The sequence below is a fragment of the Lepidochelys olivacea genome (assembly GCF_965140295.1).
Source record: "Lepidochelys olivacea isolate rLepOli2 genome assembly, chromosome: 2".
In the NCBI taxonomy this organism is placed as follows: Eukaryota; Metazoa; Chordata; order Testudines; family Cheloniidae; genus Lepidochelys; species Lepidochelys olivacea.
The window spans coordinates 82107728-82127690 of record NC_140412.1 but is presented as its reverse complement, the minus strand read 5'-3'; the positions used below and the strand labels follow the sequence as shown (position 1 = coordinate 82127690).

General features: G+C 41.5%; 1 protein-coding gene across 1 annotated transcript in view; it reads left to right on the top strand.

Moving 5' to 3' along the window:
• LAMA3 (laminin subunit alpha 3) overlaps window positions 1-19963 on the top strand; it is a 190989-nt gene that overhangs the window by 106272 nt on the left and 64754 nt on the right. Inside the window, exons 28-37 of the mRNA XM_084621252.1 lie at window positions 2391-2499; window positions 4564-4661; window positions 7153-7321; window positions 8223-8349; window positions 8429-8568; window positions 9906-10021; window positions 10543-10754; window positions 11591-11795; window positions 17423-17567; window positions 19216-19356. Of these exons, the coding sequence (XP_084477378.1) occupies window positions 2391-2499; window positions 4564-4661; window positions 7153-7321; window positions 8223-8349; window positions 8429-8568; window positions 9906-10021; window positions 10543-10754; window positions 11591-11795; window positions 17423-17567; window positions 19216-19356 (1462 nt within the window). The remainder of the gene's footprint in view (window positions 1-2390; window positions 2500-4563; window positions 4662-7152; window positions 7322-8222; window positions 8350-8428; window positions 8569-9905; window positions 10022-10542; window positions 10755-11590; window positions 11796-17422; window positions 17568-19215; window positions 19357-19963) is intronic.

The window sequence follows — 19963 nt, the reverse complement described above, 5'->3', positions numbered from 1 at the left end:
TAACTGGGCACTGTATCTTCACATAAAATGTTGCATCTTGAAATTTAGTTATAAATCTTTATGAATTATTAAGCACAGAGTCCCATGAGCCACACATCCTCCATATATGCATCATCTCTCCATGTGAAATGAAGGCTGCACTGCCCCTGTAGAACTTATCAGGAAAAGTTAATACAGCCAATACAGATTCTAGGCCAATATGTACAGCCAACAGACTGTAAAGGAATGGCTGCCTTTTGAATTAAGAGTGACGAGGTAGCATTTTGTTGTCTATTGGTACAAGGCTGCCAGGTGGTGGTGTGTAAGTGTTGGTCGCCCAGAGCCCTGCAGACTCAGGTTCTAGTTCTCTGGGTCCTCAGAGCTAGCTCGAGGAGAGCTAGTGCATGTCTGTCTATATAGCTGGGAAGCACCCTTTCAGCTGCTGTGTAGACGTACTCATAGATGTAACCCTTAATGCTCGTCTTAATAAATTGTACCATACCTAGTTACAGGCCATAGGGGCTTGATGGTGCCGTAGTCCTATGCAAAGGCTTCCTGCTCCTTCTCTACCCGCTGGGCTCCCCTGAGAAGCCTTCTGCATAGGAGTAGGACCCTCATAGATTGTAGCTCCAAGTACAGGAGTGTGGGAGGAACTGTGTACCTGATAATGTCCCCTCCCCCTACAAACTTTGGCTCCACCCCGCTCCAAACTACTGGCCAGCAGAGCTGTGTGAGCATACAGGAGGAGGAATATGCTACACTCCGAAAAGTGGTGTATTACATTTCTTCCCGTCCCTCAGCAAGGCAGGAACCCTGCGCTCCTCCTGTGGTGGCACAGCTCCACATCAGCCCTACACAAGGCTGATCTTAAAGCTTTCAGTAGGACTCTGTGTGTGAGCAGGTACTCACCAAAGCCTAGCCCTATTGATGTTAATCAGGACGGGTCCAATTCCACCACACTTGCTCCTGTTGAGTAGCACCTTACTGTACAAACCGCCCCCTTAAAATCAAGGATCAGCTAGCCTTTGTGCGCATGTTTGTGGGTGTTCTATGCTGCAGGCTGTGTGTGGCAGTAGAATGCAGCAGCTTTCTTAACTACTGAAGAATGTTGGCTCCTGAAAGAGTGTTTACTAAGTACATTGTTACCTGCAAGGCCCTTCATTTTCGGTTTTTATTCTGTTTAAAATTTCCTGGGAATTTATCAGTGTTTATTACAAAAATTAAAAAAAGGGTGAAAATTGGTGCAAAAAAACTGACTTCATGGTTTTCTGAGTACATGTCAGGGTTAATATTGGGGTACAGGAGGACAGAAAAAAAGCAACAAATGGAGAAAAGTAAGAGTACTTCTTCCCTGGCTTCCCACTCCAGTAGGAGAGATGGCAGCTTGGTAACCTGGATGGACCTCAGCGGGACTCTGGCTCCCTACTCTGGAATCAGAGATGGTGGGTTAGTAACCTGAGCAGACCCCAGGTGAACCCCCAGACCTAGCTGCCCGCTTCAGGAGGAGAGATGGTGGCTGAGTAACCTGGTGATTTAGGTAACCGAGCCACCATCTCTCCTTCCGGAGCAGGCCCACAGCAATCCTGAAAGCCAAAGAGGTGAAGAAGGAGAAGGTGTCATCTCCTCAGGCTGCTGCCTCTGTCTCATCCACTTCTGGGCCTGCTTCGGAAGGTGGGAAGTCAGAGCAGTTACCTGAGCTGTTCAGGTCACCAAGCCACCATCTCTCCTTCTGGAGCCGGAAGCCAGGTCCTGGGAGTTCTGGTACTTCTTTTTTTAGGACTCAAGCACTAATGTATACATACGCCTGCATGTATGTGTGTGTTTGTATCTTCCACTACATTGCCTTGCTTTAACAGACACCCTTGTATTTATATTTAGACTAGCTGATTATTAACGTAACCATATCTATCTAATGTAATGTATTGGATTTTCTTACCATAAAGAGTATTTTCATGTAGATCAGTTGTCCAAAATTATGGTGAAATTCATTAAAAAACAAATAATAGTTTTTGTAAAACCCAGAGAATTATTCAGTAAAAAAAACCAGCATAAAATGAAAGGCCTTGCTTATCTAGCATGTTACAGAGCACTAAAGCTGCCAAAAATGACTAATGTTTGCTGCCCATTTCAAAGCCTGCATACAGTGATGATTCAAGTGGAGACTTGAACTAAAATCTGGGCTTGGGGCTATGGATAGAATATGCCAAAGTGGAAGCACTGCTTTACACATGACTTCTCTTGCTCCTCCCCTTTATTTGGTCTATCTGTTGAGATGCTGCATTTTCATCAGTGACTGAGGGTATTCATTGTCCATTATCCAGGAGAAAAAATAAACATGTTGGCACTAGCATGTGCAATACAAAATATGGCACTGGCAGGAGGCTAATTTTTAATTCTACTTTCTGCTGCAGCTTCCTTTGTCGCAGTGTTGTCGTTGATAATATGAATCGCATTGCAGTCTATGACCTTTTAGCTGATGCAAAGTTACATCTTAAGGCATCAGTGATAAATTTTCTTCTGGTAAGTTTCTTCTTGTAATACTTTTCCCAGGAAATAAAGAGAGACTCTTTTCTCCTTTTTTTATATGCTTTGTGATGATTTTTTAAATGGTGTGTTTTAAGTGCTTGAGGATGGTGATTAGGATACAGTTTGAGGATTGCTAGGATTCATACAAGCTCAATTCCAAAGTGTTAAAAAAATTCTCCTTTCTTGGCAAAGGCATCACCAACATACTTCTGCTTTATTTTATTTCCCTAAATGTCTCCTATATGTACAGTTAAAGGAAGTATCATCTAGGAGCTTTCATACTTTATCAATGAGCTTATTTTTTTCTCCTTACCTTTTAATTTTTTTACTCCTGAAATTCTTCATGGGAATTTCCCAGCTCTCCCTCAGAGTTTCAGGTTGTGCAGGCTTTCATTTTTGAAACACAAGTGGCTTTTAAAAAATTTTTATTAGAAAACCTTTGCTGCCATCTTTTGGTCACATGAATAATTTTTCTTTCCTGGGCTGACTTTTCTTCTAAGTTGTTTCCTGTGTTTCTCATTTTAGAGATACAGGGCCAGATTCTGTTCTCTTGAAAATCCAGTGTAAATCCAGAGCAGCTCCATGGATATGTCCAAGGAATGATAATAGAATCTAGCCTAAGATTGTTATATACAACATAGGATGCCAGTTGCTTTATATCCTCTTGTTGCAAGGCATTGTTCAGTGTTAGCAAATACTGTCTGAAATCTCTGTTAGCTCTCAATAGTGTCGACAAGATTCATATCCTAAAGATGTGGAATACCACTACCACCTGTTGGGCTGACTTAGATCAGAGGCTTTTTATCTATTTTATTTTTAATTCTATGCAAAAAAAACTATACTACTTGCCCTATGTTTCTGAATACTTTCTTTAGCTGCAGAAAATGTGGTTTCCCAGTGCTCAAAGTGAAGACAAAAATTATTCGTGCTTATGTGTGGGGGTGAGGAGGACACTCCTGACTGCCAGTACCATGCAGTTAATGCCCCAGCAGCTTACGAGTTAAAGATTCAGGCAGGTCAGATATACCAAGGATTGAGATTCGAGAAGCAACACACAATTTTGGAGCACAGAGGGCTGGTCCAAATAGCAAAGGCAAACAGGCTTCTTGCAGTCAGAGTTCAGTAAATAAAAACCCAAGGGCTTCTTGCAGCCTGTTTCCTTTTGTTTCACAGTGAGTCAAATGAGCTGTCCAAATCCAGACAGTGAGTAACTGTCAACAGTTCCCTTTATTACCACTCCTAAAGGTGTTATTCACTGCAGTTGAGCCTAGCCCCATTCCACCACTGTCTGGATTCCAATGATTCCTTACTCTGAGGACAGGCATCTTCAATTGACTCTGCATATGGAAAGAAATTTTTAGCTCTCTACCCTTCAGAGTCCGTATTTCCCATTCACAAGTGCTAAAATACAGGCTGGCTGTCCCAATATTTCTACAGTAGGCTGGCTTCTTTGCTGCTCATTTGGCATTTTTTGCTTCCTTTTAAAGTAGTTCATGCACAAATAAAATTTTTTTTCACTTTCATTTTTATCACTTTTCTTATGGGAGAAATTAAGTCAGGTTGCTCTACCATATGCCTGGAGACTAACTCTGAACACAGTGGGTGAAGTCCTGGACCCACTGATAATGAGTTTTGCTATTGACTTCATTTTAGCAGCTGCTTCTCCCTTTTCACTGGGGCCAGGATTTCACCCTGTGTACAAAAAGTCATAGGACAGCAAATGGGGGAGTTATGGCCTTTCCTTCCAAACTTGTGCGGTGTGCTTTCTGGACATAGCTGAAGATCTGCTCCTCTTAGATACTACGGTAATGGGGACTATGTAAATACCAAAGCACTTCGCTATTTTAAAAAAATGCATTTATCTTCACAACACTCCTGTGAGGTGGGGAAGTTCTGTGACAGGGCAGAGGCTTGAACCTGGGTCTCCTCGTGTTATAGCTAGTGCCCTAACTACTGGATCATCTTTCCTCTTTGGGTCTGGCACCTTTATTTGCAGCTGACTAAAAAGATCACAGTGTTAACTGGGCATTGTACATTGTAATTGTGTGTGTTTTGCAGCACAAAATTTGCATTGTATCAGCTGAAGAATTTTCTCTAGAATATGTGGATCCTAAAGTACACTGCATAGCCACTTTTGGGAGCTTTCTTAATCAAAGGTAATTTGCATGCTTCCTTCCTTTTTTATGAAAGAGTCGTTGAAAAGGCAGACATATGCATTGAGTGGTATTTCAATGTCTTTATGACTGAAACTTTGTTCTGTGACTCAGAGATGATTATAGGCCAACATATTACAGGGTAATAATTGATAAAAAGTTTGTGTTAATCTAGACAGTCTAGGATTTAGTTAATACCCTCAGTAGCAGATTCCTAGCCTGTCTGAACTACTGTATGCTAAACTACTGTATGCTAAACCTAAACAAGTGGATTTAACACCAGAGTCAGGAGAGAGGATTATACTGACTTGCTCTGGCCCTGATCCTGCAACTGGTAGCTTGTGGGCAGAGGCTGCTGTGCCATGGGAGAAATGTGATTATATAAAGTGCAGTATCCTGGACATCCAAGATGTAGAAATACATTGTTTCTACCTGGGCAAATCATGGAATGTTCTTAAATGACCATTATTCTGATATGAGTTTCATTCTGAACTTTTCTTCACCACTTCATTTCTGCTAGGATTTTAGCAGCTGCTTCCCATGAACTTAGATATTAATGATGTATGCCATTTCAAGACTTCTTTACACACAGGTCTTTTTCTACTATGTTGACAAATGTAAAAGGGGGATTAAAGTGAGTGTAACTGTAATTTACAAGTCTTCAAAAGGTAGAAAGAATTGTTGACTAAATCTAATAATTCTCAAGATAGTATCTGCTGAAATAATATTTGAATTGAAGTGGATGGGAGAAAAATCAGGATGGTAATCAGAATGAAGAGCTTTTAAGGTCCAATACGTCATCTTTCTTGGCTTCCACATGGTGTACAGCGTTTCATTTTCAGCCCCTGCTTATCCTAAAAAAATCAGTCTTATAGCTGGGACTAGTTCCTGAGAACTGAATATAGGAAATCCTGGACTTCACAGCAATATAATTTTGAAACCCTTGAATCTGAATAAAAGGTTGGTTTCAGGTTGGTTGAAAAAATAAAATTAAACAACTATGAAGAATATATACCTTTATTTTTGGTTTTGTGGAAAGACATTGTTTTTATGTTTTCATATTTGCTTTAGTTCCAGCATAAATAATTTATGTTACAGTTTTGTTCTGTTGTTAAATATATTAGCTGGCTTCATATTTAATTTTATAAATGGGTTTAATGTTCATGAAATTGGAAGATTAACGGCATTGGCTCAGTTTAGTTATTTGATGAGCAGATGCCTTATGAGATTTCCCACACAGGCCTGGCAAATGCACCTCAGTTCTGGACTGGAAACAAATCTGCTGTTCCAGTTCTGTGCCTCTCTTGAGCAGAGATTGATGATTGCCTCATACTTATAAGAAGTGAATAAATATCCATGAGTGACTAGAATGAAATTACCAATTAGAATTTCACTTGAAGCCTTAAAAAAGATTTCTTTCAATCCAGATGGTCAGAAGTAAATGCACCTAGAAATGGATGGTTAAACATTTTGGGTTGTCTATAGAGTCCCTTTTAGGGAGAGATGTTGTCCATATACCTACTTAGGCTCTACTCTTGCAAATACTTGCACATGTGGGTAACTTTTAAGTATGTGAGCAATCCCACTGATTTCAGTGGAATTACTCACATGTTTAAAGTTGAGCATGTATGCAAGTATTTTTAGGATCAGGATATTTGCTAGTAGTTTACATTCTTTAATTTGTAACTAACCTGACCCACTAAAATTTAGGTATGTGTTCGGAACCATTGGTTGTATTTTTGCATCTTGTTTAACAAACATTTAACAGGTAAGCTGTTTACGATACAGAAGTTTTGAGTAAATTTAGTTACACTTCCATTCAGTGATTTAAATCCATACATCTTCATTTTGCTTAATTGATATTAACTATGTAGAATGCAAAACAGTGACATTAGTTATTAATGTGTTTTTAAGTGTATTCATTCTAATGCATTATTCAGGGATGGCCAACCTGTGGCTCCGGAGCCACATGCAGCTCTTCAGAAGTTAATATGCGGCTCCTTTTATAGACACCGACTCCAGGGCTGGAGCTATGGGCACCAACTTTTCAATGTGCCAGGGGGTGCTCACTGCTCAACCCCTGGCTCCGCCACAGGCCTTGCCCCCACTCCACCCCTTCCCGCCCCCTCCCCTAAGCCTACCATGCCCTCACTCCTCCCCCTCCCCCCAGAGCCTCCTGCACGCCACGAAACAGCTGATCATGAGGTGCAGGGAGGGATGGGGAGGCGCTGATCGGCAGGGCTGCGGTAGGCGGAAGGCACTGGGTGTGGGGAGGGGGAGCTGATGAGGGGCTGCTGACATATTATTGTGGTTCTTTGGCAATGTAAATTCTGTCTCCTTTTCCGACTCAGGTTGGCCACCCCTGCATTAACTTTTACCACTCTGACTAATTTTTATTTCATACCTGTTCTGCACCACTAGGCCTAAAACTTCATTATTTTACATAAGAAATTCTTCCCTACTGCACAAATAATTACTATAATTCTATTTTTAGTGCATCATGCATTCCCTCAGTGTATGAAACTCCACCAGTGGCCTTGCTTTTGGATGCACTCAAGGATGGGAAAATTTCAGAAGTGCAGAGAAATGTACCGTACAATCCACTGAGTGTCCCTTTCCCTTCTGTTAACCGGGTTAATGGAGTAATCTTGACCTCATTACAGGTAGTTCACATTTGACTGTATTATTTCTAAGGCACAAAGTAAGTTGTCAGTAATGTTAAATAGACTGAGAACAACATGAGAGTTAAAGCTAAATGGTGTTTTAGGGCCAAGCTGTTGCAGGGTGAGGAAGTCCGATAGATAATATTCATAAACAGAAACAAAGGACTCAGAACCAAACGAATGAAAAACCGTTTTGCTGGGTTGTGCGCATTAATTAACATATTTTATAATATAAATAGACTTGTGATGACTTGCGGCTTTGCCGCTCAGGTATATAGTTTTATAGTAAGTATGAGTGAGGGTGGGCGATTGTGTGTGTTGTGCTGGGGGATTTGTGCTGGTTTGTGTGTATGACAAATGAGGGATGTGTGTTGCAGTGAGGGGGTGTGTGTGTTTGGGGTTATTGTGTATGTTGGTTGTGTTCTGTGGGTGGTTGTGTTGATTTGCGTGGGGGTTGTGCTTGAGGATTTTGTGTTAATTTGTTTGGGTATCTGGAGTGTGTTGGGGAATTTGTGTTGAGTTGTAGGGGTGGCAAAACAACCTGTGAAGAACTGTGGCAGCTGGGCAAAGTAATCCATCATCTCTGCAGTCTCCCGCATCTCTCTGACTTATTACAACCAATGACATTGTTGCATGCAAATTAGCGGTAGAGTAAGGGTGTGATTGGTTGAGTTACCTCTGACATCACAATTGTCTAGGTCTGTTGGCATAGACAGATACATGCTTTACTGTTTTATTATGTAGATATGAGTATGCAAACATAGGGACAGATCCTGCAAGATGCTTTTCCATCTTGAGAGATGCTGAGCTCCCTCAACTCCCATTGCAGGTAGGAGCAGGCCCATAGTAAAAATGAATGAATAAAACAAATGCATAAGCTTAGCTGTCCTTGTTTCTGCAGAACCAGCTTACTCTGAGTGGGAAAGTGCCAAGTTTGGGCAGATATGTATTTGTTGTACATTTCCAGCAGTCAGCGCACCCAACATTTCCTGTGCAGGTGCTTGTGGATGGGGGACGCCTATGGTCAGGTGAGCCGTGCTTTATATTAATTCAGGTCTTTTTTCTTTCTCAGCATTTTAGCAAACTAGATTTTAAAATTTCATTTAGGTTCCTTCAGTGCTTCATTCTGCCCTCATGCTTTTGGCTGTCGAGACCAGGTGATTGCAGAAAACCAAATTGAACTGGATATCCCTGGGCCTGAGGTTTCTGTTACTGTGAAGATTCCTAATGCAAAAACACTGGTTGTGGTAAGTTTGTTACACCTCAGGATTTGAAAGTATTTTTTTTTTTACCTCTTGAATAGTAGAGCTTTTCATGTTCACTATTTACTTGGAAATGGATGACTGTGAATGCAATAGTTTTTCTTAATTTATTTTGTATTTTTTAAAGAGTTAATTGTAACATAGGGAGCACTTTTGTCTTGTCTTGTCTTGTCTTGTCTTTTGGTCCAAATGTTGACCAACTACAAATCTGATAAAAAAGTGGGGTGAAAACATTCACAACATTTTATACCCTTTTTAATCAAAGATGTTGATGACAAATTTAATCAAATTTCAGAGTTTTCAGCAAGCTCTGAATCTGTCTCTCTTTGATGTTAATCTTCCTCTTCTCTTGAAACAGTCATTTAGGCCCTGATAGGGAGGAGCTTAAGCATGTAGCTGACTTTTTAAGCATGTGAGTGGTCCCACTGAAATCAGTGAGGTTCAGCATGGCACAGCAGCCTCTGCCCACAAGCTACCAGTTGCAGGATCAGGGCCAGAGCAAGTCAGTATAATCCTCACTCTCCTGACTCTGGTGTTAAATCCACTTGTTGCAGCTTGTCTTAGATTGTAAATTGTTTGGAGCTGGGACTGTACTGTACTGAGGGAAAAATCCTGCCTCCATTAAGTCAATAGCAAAACTCCCGTTGACTTTAATGGGGCCAGGATTTCACCCTGTCTTTGTACAGCACCTAGCACAAAGAAACCCCATTCCGAACTGGGACTTTGGGATACTCCTGCAATACTGTAATAACAACAGCTTGTCCGTGGCATATGACTTTAATCATCAAGTTCTGCTTCTAACTTTTAATATGACTGGTAGTTTATTTTTCTCCACAATACAGTAGGCATCTATTAACCTGGGGTCTGACCCAGGAAAATGCTCATGGGGAAATACTGAGCTTCCACAAATATTGTGCCTAGCCATCTTCGCTCTCCTGCCCGTAATACCGAAAGTTCAGACATATACTCCTACAGTCCATAGAAAGCATGGGACACGCTTCAGAAATGTAGAAATTTGTGTAAGAAATCTGAAGAACTGTCTTGTTTCAAGACAGCTGAATTTTGAATACAGTCTTCATATGAATTTGGGAGGAGAAACCCATCATCATTCAAAATAATTGAAAATAGCTTAACACGCAGCTTATGAAAACAGTTGTTCCAATAATTTTTCCATCCTACCAACTTCTTCTACACAGGAGTTTGCATCTTGTAGAATAATCCAGGGATGATACTGGAAATGTATTTAGCTATAGATAAACACCTTGGTTCGTTTCTTCTGTTTTTCTATGAAATATACAGTTTAGTTTTCTTGTTGTTTTAAGGAACACGTTTTAGTTGTTCCAGCAGACAGTTACAGCCATAGCCTACTTCAGAAAAGGACTGTGGACAAGTCGTTTGACTTTATCAACCAGTGTGGAGGAAACAGCTTTTATACTGAGTAAGCATCACTTTCTAAGACACTGAACATTTTACAAAAAGTTGTAAATTATTAATATTTTACTGTATATTAAAACACTTATACCATACCTATCACAGTTCTATATGGGCATGTTTTACATGGCTTATGCTGGGCCATTAAACTTACAAAGGGTATTAAAATGTGGGTCTACATTTTTCCACGACTGCACTCTGTTAGTCAAATTTAAAGGTGGAGCACCATTTCATATTGTACAAAAAAACGGAAAAGCCGTGCTGTCTATCTTGCTAACGTGCCTATCTTCTTGGTATCTCTGAACAGAAGATACTTTCTTTGAAAAAATTATTTACTAAAATGGATGTCAAATCAGTTCAGTACTAGTGAATTGGTTTACATATGTCCATGTGTGTACATTGCTATTGCTATTATGCAAATGAACTATAGTAGAAATAAGTCTCCTAATTTGTTAAGCTAGTGCAGAATGTAGTCATTATAACTTCCTAAGACCAGTTCTTACATGATTTATATTTTTCTTCCACTAGCCCAGTAACATCTTCAGCATTCTGTAAGGATTCTGTAAGGTCATTAGTGGCGTTTTACAACGGTGGAGCATTGCCCTGCGGTTGCCATAAAGCAGGTGCCACTAGTTCGGCTTGTAACCCTCTAGGGGGACAATGTAGTTGCAAACCTAACGTCATTGGCCGTCGGTGTAGCCGATGCCAAACTGGGTACTATGGATTTCCGTTCTGCAAATGTAAGTACATTCTGTTGTAAGTGGAAGTATTTTGTGACCTTATTTAATATGTGCTGCAGCTTCATTTTCTGCATATGGGGCTCAATCCTACAAGGTGCTGATTAACGTAACTTTGATCCAGCACAGCACTTAATCATGCACTTCACTTGAACACGAGTAGTCCCGTTCACTTTAAACACACATGCTTCAAGTGAAACATGCGCTGAAGTGCTTTGCTGGATCAGGGCCAGTGTGCTCATTGCCTTACTGGACAGAACCCAAATGCCACTCCTCCAGAGTTGAATGTTTTACTCTATACTCCCTAGTAAATAATATTTTCTAATTTATTACCAGCTGTTGTTTCCCAACTCATGGCTACAAACCCTTTCATGAATAAGCAGGGTGTAGCATTAACCTGGTAGCACTGACAGATTTATTGGTTACATGAAGTAACATTGACTATCTGCCTTTCCTGGATATTCTATTATACACTAAATACACTGATAAAGGGGTGACATTCTCACCAAAACAGTGGTATGCCCAATGTGTAGCAAATCATGCTGGGAAGTACTAAATAATAATATTTGTGTTGAATTTGAGGAACAATTTTGTGGAAAAGGCTCAAGGTCTCAGGCTACCCCTTGAAACCTTAGTTGTTGTTACCTGGCTAATTTCCAGGAGTTTGCTTCTCTTCTCACTTATGCTGCTGTATCTGTTGAAGTCAGTTAAATGATACCAGTGTAAAGCTAGTGAAAGGGAGAAGAGAATGAGGCCCCATATGTTTTGACTTGAATGGAATGAGAGTCATTTCTTTAAACTGAATATGATTAATCTGTAAAACATTTCCCCCAACCCAGCATGCAACTGCGGCCGACGTCTTTGTGATGACATAACTGGTCAATGTATTTGCCCTCCTCAAACGGTGAAGCCCAAGTGTGAAGCATGTGAAAGACAATTTTTCAACTACCACCCTCTTGTTGGCTGTGAAGCCTGCAACTGCTCAAGCAGAGGAATAGTTAATGTGGCAAACCCAGAATGTGATAAAAACAACGGGCAGTGCAAGTAAGTTTGCATTATTGGGTTAAACTTGTTATTACTAATGTTAAAAATGTACATTGGAAAATTCTTGAGTGGTTTGATTCACTTGTCTTTTTACATACTTGCAGGGGTGGGTGGATGTATTGTTATTTTGATATAAAGAGATTTATGCGCTGCTATCCTGGGATTAGAAAATGGTACAAACTTGGTTTGCTCTGGTAATTGGTTAGTGGGAATTAGGACTCCTGAGCTTTAATTCTATTTTTGCCACTGACTTGCCATATGACTTTGAGTAAATCATTGAACCCCTCTGTGTCTTCTAATGGCTTGCCCAGTGTCACACAGGAATACAAACCAGAACTCCGACTCCCAGACATGTGCTCTAACTACTAGATACACTTCTCATGGATTCACAGGGTCTGGTTTGTGTCCCAGCCTGTAACCAGTCCCTTGGGAGTGATCCCATTAGTGTGCTGGGCCCCAAGGGTGCACACATTTCCACAGGGACAGGCCCATGGCCTCCAAGACTGGGCCTTTGGGCATCAGCGATCCCTGTCTGTCTCCGTGGCTCCCTGCAGAGAATCCAGCCAAGCCTGACTCCCCTTTGAGGCTTGTACTGTACCCCTTTAGAGTGCAGTACTCCCACTGAGTATTTGCAGTGACACCGGGCAGCCTTTTCCTAACCAGGTAAGCATGTATTGGTCATCTGGCATACAGAATCTGAAAGTCCTTGGAGCGAAAAGGTTAAGAGAGCGAAAGGTTAAGCCGTAGCTCATCCTGGCCAATCCAGTGCAATGAAAGCTGTTATGACTCCATATTAGGATCTGTTTCCCTCTGACCTCTTTGTCTGAACCAGGTGAAAGCTGCCAGCCTCTCTCAAAAGCCAACACTTTATCCCTTGCCTTTCACTTCTCAGTCCTTTGTCTCCAGCCTGGGCTATGCTGAGTTCATATCCCCACTTGCCTGAGCTTCCCACTGTTGGGTGTTGATTGTTGTCTCTCTGTACCCTCTGTTAATCTGAGTTGCATTCTACCAGTTCTTAAATGACCCTGTTCTCTGCGGCCCAGACAGCTAGGTGACACCCACACCTCATGCCCTGCATTCCCTCCAGGAGCAAACTTAACCCTCTTTCCCCCACTGGGTAGCAATGCAAAGGACAGGGAAACTGAGGCAAACATAGGCTTCATAAAAATATTACAGAAAATTCCCACTTTGTAACAATACTCCCTCCATAATTCTTAAAATACTAATTACCTAGTGGTAGAATCTCCTTCCTTAGAAGTTTTTAAGGTCAGGCTTGACAAAGCCCTGGCTGGGATGATTTAATTGGGGATTGGTCCTGCTTTGAGCAGGGGGTTGGACTAGATGACCTCCTGAGGTCCCTTCCAACCCTGATATTCTATGATTCTATGATACCTACCTCATAAGGTGTTGTGAGGCTTAAGTAATGTTTTAAAAGAGCTTCGAGATCCTCTGATGAATCTTACACTCTGTGTAAGTGCCTGATATTATTCACTGGGAGGGAGCTGTGGGTGCTAAGCACCTTTGAAATGAAGCCATATGTGTCTAACTGCCAGCACAGTGTGATGAGAATACATTCTTTAGATGTATCCTCTGATTTACATTATATGAAAAACTACTGTGTACAACTGCAACTGCAGTGAATTCTCTTAACTTCTGAAGCCTCTTCAATCCTGTCACAGTCATCATTCTTTTATCTGCCTGTAAATATAAGAGAGCCCTTCATGGCAAGCACAAATCCGTGGAGAGGCTGTAGGGTATTTTTCTCACTCTGACTTAATTTTTGATGCAACTAAGGTATACAAGACTGGTTGAATTTGACTTGTGTGTTCATGTGTGACTCCCAAAAATGGAACATGGGCTTTCCCAGTCCACTGTTAATCCCATGAATGGAGTTTACCAACAGAGCTCTTATTTTCCCAGAGTACAAACAAAAGGAAGTACTTCCTCACACAACACACAGTCAACCTATGGAACTTGTTGCCAGGGGATGTTGTGAAGGCCAAAAGTATAACTGGGTTAAAAAAAGAATTAGATAAGTTCATGGAGAATATGTCCATCAACAGCTATTAGCCAGGATGGGCAGGGATGCAACCCCATGCTCTGAATGTTCCTAAGCCTCTTATCACTAAGAAATTAACAAATTTCTGCCTGAGGCAAACTCACTATTTTGCCAAAGAAGTGGAATTTTGCCTTTTTTTCTCTCTCTCTCTCCGTGAAAAGCTTTGTCATCTGTCCATAATGGTGATATTTTTCACTTGTTGGACAGTTAGTGAAAGCTCATGAGAACCACAGAAACATCAGACTGGAAAGGACCTTGAGAGGTCATCTAGTCCAGTCCCCTGCACTCATGGCCGGATTAATTATTATCTAGGCCAACCCTGACAAGTGTTTGTCTAACTTGCTCTTAAAAATCTCCAATGGTGGAGATTCCACAACCTCCCTAGGCAATTTATTCCAGTGCTTAGCCACCCTGACAGCTGGGAAGTTTTTCCGAATGTCCAACGTAAACCTCCTGTGTCCTGTCTAAATGAGCAGTACTTTATGGAGGAAGGTAAATGAGCAATACTTGATGGTATAGCAGAGCTCGCTCTCTCTCTCTCTCTCTCTCGCTGCAAAGCACTAATTATTAAACTGCCAAGTTAGCCATTACATGCTGATTAAAATATTCAATTCCGTGGATTACAGCAAAGTCCAAAGTCCTAATTCTATGTGCAAATTTACTTTCTATTATGAGGATATGTGGGTAGTGTACTTAGAGTGTGACAAGCCTCCCCCAGTGTATGGTGAAATGCTTAATTGTGCTCATGTGCTGTATCAAATGCAGCCCATTGTATTCAATCCAGCACTTTAAAACTATTTATTAGTTGTAAATTCCCAGTGCTTGGGTACCCACATATTCAAAACGTGAGTGCTGAGAGCCAAAGACACACGCCCGGTTGCCGAGGGATTTTAAACACACAGTTCCAGTACAGATAAAACCTAGAGATGCAGATGTTAATATTTTTAGACTTTGGAAGTGTTTTCCTGTACAGAGCCTTTGGTCTCCTGAAACCCTGGACTGGAGTTGCAGAGGGAGGCTGTGGGAAGAAGCTAGCAAGGAGATGGTGATGAGGGGCTAGGTCACAAGATCCACATTTCTGTAGATCCAGTGGCCTCACCAGGCTATGCAGGTCCACTCCAGAAGCTGGAGTAGGGGCTATGGGAGGGGAGTTGCTGCTTTCACCAAAGGAGGTGCTCTGTGATCTCATGTCCTGACTTTGGGGTTGGATTTCATCTTATATCACCCTTCACACAGAGAAAGCCAAGTTACTCAGGCTTTGTATCTGAGCCAAGTGGATTTCACCCAGTGTGAACAAGTTTGTATAAACAAGGTTTACAGTGTTAGGGAGCTTATTCCTTCACCCACTTACTTCCCTGGTCCTTCTTGCATGAACAGAGAGCAACAATACCCAAAGTCCAAAGGTGCAAACAATTCGATGTTTATTGGGGTGAACTTTCAGCAAGTATGATTCCAGTTTCCTTCCTTAGTGTCCCACTTCCCAGCTCGGACACCACAGAGCCTTACCTGTGTCCCTGTTCCCATTCCTGCCCTTAGCTAAACATGATTCCAATTTCCCTGCCTCCATTCCCTGTTCCCATTTCCCCCCTTAGCAAAACATGATTCCAATTTCCTCGTTCCCATTTCCCCCCCCCCCACACACACACACACTTCCTGATTGACTGCAGACTATATAGTAAAACTTGAGTTCTGTTTAGCTATACCTTAACCAATCATTTTACTGGTTTCAGAGTAGCAGCCGTGTTAGTCTGTATTCGCACAAAGAAAAGGAGTACTTGTGGCATCTTAGAGACTAACAAATTTATTTGAGCATGAGCTTTCGTGAGCTACAGCTCACTTCACTGAATGCATCCGATGAAGTGAGCTGTAGCTCACAAAAGCTTATGCTCAAATAAATTTGTTAGTCTCTAAGGTGCCACAAGTACTCCTTTTCTTTTTGCGAATCATTTTACTGAAGTTTAACTAACCAATCCTAACATATTGTAACATGATTATTTAACCAATTATATCCCACCACCTTATTTAGTTTACACCCAGCAAAATTAATTATACAGCTGACAGGAACAATCACAGAACCAGCAGAGATTATGCAGACAAACAATAGGGAAATGGGGACTACAGTGATAGAACAAACACAGAAATGAGGAGGAGTACTTGTGGCACCTTAGAGACTAACAAATTTATTTGAGCATAAGCTTTCGTGAGCTACAGCTCACTTCATCGGATGCATTTCACATCCCAGCTATTGATAAGTGAGTTCTTGCCAGACAGGATGCTATCAAACTAAGTTTCCTTTTACATCTTCTAGGCACTTCCCTTTCTCTGGAGGCGATAGGCATTATCAGAACAGGATTGTATTCCTAACAGCCCAATAGCACCTTATTTCAATGTGACTAGGTTGGAATGTGAGGATGTGACTGTTCGCTTCCCAGTTTATGGCTGCCTCTGCTGCTTAACCAAAGGCCTTAGCCTAAGAACAGGGCCTCAGACTGTCACAGTAAGAGAAAGCTCTTAGGCCAGCAGACAGTGATTTTGATTCTTTCTTTTATCTAGCCAAGTGATAAGAATACACCTAAATTCTTAGAGTATAGGCCTTTACAGACAGGCCTGAATATCTATATCCTACAGCCCTGTAAGTTATGTAATCTTTTCACTGGGAAACGCCATCTTTTTGTTAGCAGCTGGGTGCTTTGGTAAATGGCCACTCACTGTCAGCTCTATAGCTCTTCTGAATACAGACTTCTGCCTGGGATACAGCATGCGGGTGTCAGACTCCCTGTGTTCGCAAGGTGGTACCTCCCTGCTGCAGATGCTGAACAGCTTCAGAACATGAATCCCAACTTCAACACCTGCAGTGTTGAAAATCAAACCACCCCCACTGGGTGGAGTGACCATTGTTAGGCATTGCAAAACTCCTTACACTTCGAGAAAAATGGTAATCTATTTCAGCTGATCCCCATGAGTGGTGTTTAAAGACCAGTTTTCAAAGTAGCAGCCGTGTTAGTCTGTATTCGCAAAAAGAAAAGGAGTACTTGTGGCACCTTAGAGACTAACCAATTTATTTGAGCATAAGCTTTTGTGAGCTACAGCTCACTTCATCGGATGCATAAAGTGGAAAATGCAGTGAGGAAGTTTTATACACACTGACCATGAAAAACCTTTTGAAGTGATAAACACCCATTTTTTTATGGTCTGTGTGTATAAAACATCCTCACTGCATTTTCCACTTTATTCATCCGATGAAGTGAGCTGTAGCTCACGAAAGCTTATGCTCAAATAGAGAGAAAATCTTTTGAAGTGATAAACACCCATTTTTTCATGGTCTGTGTGTATAAAATCTCCGTACTGTATTTTCCACTGTATGCATCCGATGAAGTGAGCTGTAGCTCACAAAAGCTTATGCTTAAATAAATTGGTTAGTCTCTAAGGTGCCACAAGTACTCCTTTTCTTTTTGTTTAAAGACCAGACGATCACTTCAGATCCTTTGCATTATTTTATTCCCACCCCTGTGACAACGTCTTCCTACACAAACAAACCTAAATGTTTCTGTTTGTTTTGTTGGTAAAGGTGCAGGCCAGGAATAACAGGGCGACAATGTGATCGCTGCAGTCCTGGCTCTTACAGTTTCCCAGATTGTATTCCCTGTAATTGTAACAGAGATGGAACAGAGCCAGATGTTTGTGATCCACGGACAGGAGCTTGTCTCTGCAAGGTCAGATAAATCAAGATACTTGTGCATTCACAAATAACAATTTCCATATCAGTGGCTGTTTCATATTTAATGGGTATAATAAAGTGAATTTGTTATTTGCAGTTCTTAGATAAGAATTAAACTCAAGTATATAAAAAATGCATTGTAGCACTTGCCTGGATTGCAAATAAACTGCAATTAAGAAGTTTGTAGAATACATTTAATGTTGATCTGTTTCACAGAGAAACCTAGATTTATGCAGTACATTAAGGTACTACATGCTATGTGCGCACATATGTGTTGAAACTCTATGTGCATACACAAATCTCTGTTTTGCATCTGTAGTTTGGGTTTTTTTTATATCCACTAGGCTTCAGGCTTTTTTTTTTTGGTCATATGATATAATTCAGTTGTTCTCAAACTAGGGCCGCCGCTTGTTTAGGGAAAGCCTTGGTGGGCTGGACCGGTTTGTTTACCTGCCACAGCTGCAGGTTCAGCTGATTGCACCTCCCACTGGCCGTGGTTCGCCGCTCCAGGCCAATGGGGGTTGTGGGAAGCAACGTGGGCTGAGGGATGTGCTGGCCACCCTTCCTGCAGCCCCCATTGGCCTGGAGCAGCAAACCATGGCCGAACCTGCGATCGGCCGAACCTGCAGACGCGTCAGGTAAACAAACCGGCCCAGCCTGCCAGGGGCTTTCCCTGAACAAGCTGCGGCCCTAGTTTGAGAACCACTGATGTAATTGACATTTCAGTGCCCCAGTGTATGCATGATGTTTACCATTGCTGTGATTTGCATAGACTGAACTCTATAAATGTGAAGTTTCATATGTGACCTTTCACATATAGGTTTGGAAGAACCAGCTTGAGGATTTTGGTTAGGAAATCACCTAGTAGTATTCAGAACTGGGGCTGATCAATGTTCATTACTCAACAGTGAGCTACAGTAATTACACTGCAGATCTTTATTCAGATCGAGTGGAAAGGCTTCTCAAAAATGACATAGTTTTTCCATGTGCAATTGCAGTGAACTCTATTTTTATATATTCAACTTTGCTGATATGCAATTGGGTCCGTATATTTAGTAGCTAAGAAGGAGACCTTCCTGTTGTGCATGCAGGAGACAAAGCTATGAATAAGTTATTGGCACAGAAGTTCCCTTTCAAGAGGAGACTATTTCATTTGCATTTGGAATACCATTTACAGAAGACCATAAGTAGGGCCGGCTCCAGCATTTTTGCTGCCCCAAGCAGCAAAACAAAAACCAAAAAAACCCTTGCCGCCGAACACGGAGGCAGAGTGATGGCAGGGCCGCCAAATTGCTGCTGGCGACCGAAGAAGAGTTGTGTCCACGCCGCCGAATTGCCGCCGAGCATGAAACTCATGGTGACGGAGCGGCCACCGAATTCCCGCCGCTGCTGAGGGCGGATTGCCACCCTAGAGCCCAACCTCCTGCCGCCCCTTTACGTTTGCCGCCCCAGGCACCTGCTTCGTTTGCTGGTGCCTGAAGCCGGCCCTGACCATAAGTAACAATTTCACATTTATATTCTCTTATATTTTATAAATATTTAAATGTTCCTGTAGGAACTTTGTTTTAGGTGCCTGGTATTTTGCGGGTTGACTAATAACATATGGAAAACTTTAATAACTTTTTTCAATTGTTCTTTAACAGGAGAATGTTGAAGGTAGGCAATGTGACATTTGCCGTCAAGGATCATTTTATTTGGATCCTTCTAATCCCAAGGGCTGCACTTCTTGCTTTTGTTTTGGAGCTACTAGCAACTGTCACAGCACAAGTAATCGTAGAACTAAGGTATATTTCATGTGTATTTTTAGTTACAGGCATCTATCGCATTAAGAAACTATCAGATTTCTTCCAAAAAGACAAATTGTATTTTACTGAATCATGAGAATGGGAAATATTCTCTGGAAACCACTGAAAAGTGTTGTGTTTCCCATGAGATGCCTTCTCTGCAACAAACAGTGCAACTTATGGTGCAGCCTCCTTAAGACCCCTGCAGAATCTGAAAGTGCTGCCCTGTGGGAAATGGTCTGTCTACCTCTCTGTTTCAGCTAGAGCTGAAGCCAGTCCTCTGTTCTAGGTGGCTACAGCCATCAAAGATTTTGTTGAAGGGAGATATCTAGTTACAGTACACTTTTCCAATAAGTTAATGAAGCAATTAATTTGATATCTTGCTTGTAGGAAATACGCACTACAGGTGTATTTGAGACCTAGATAGTGTGCAAGAGGTCTGTGGTAATATTCAACATGAGCTCTCTATGTGAACAGGCTCTGCCCTTCTTCATTTTCATAGGGAAAAACATGACACAAGAAGGGAGGAGGAGGAGGGAAATTGGGATATACTCATGTGATAACATAAATGAATGGGAGGAATTATTTAAGGCTGATAAGCGTTGAA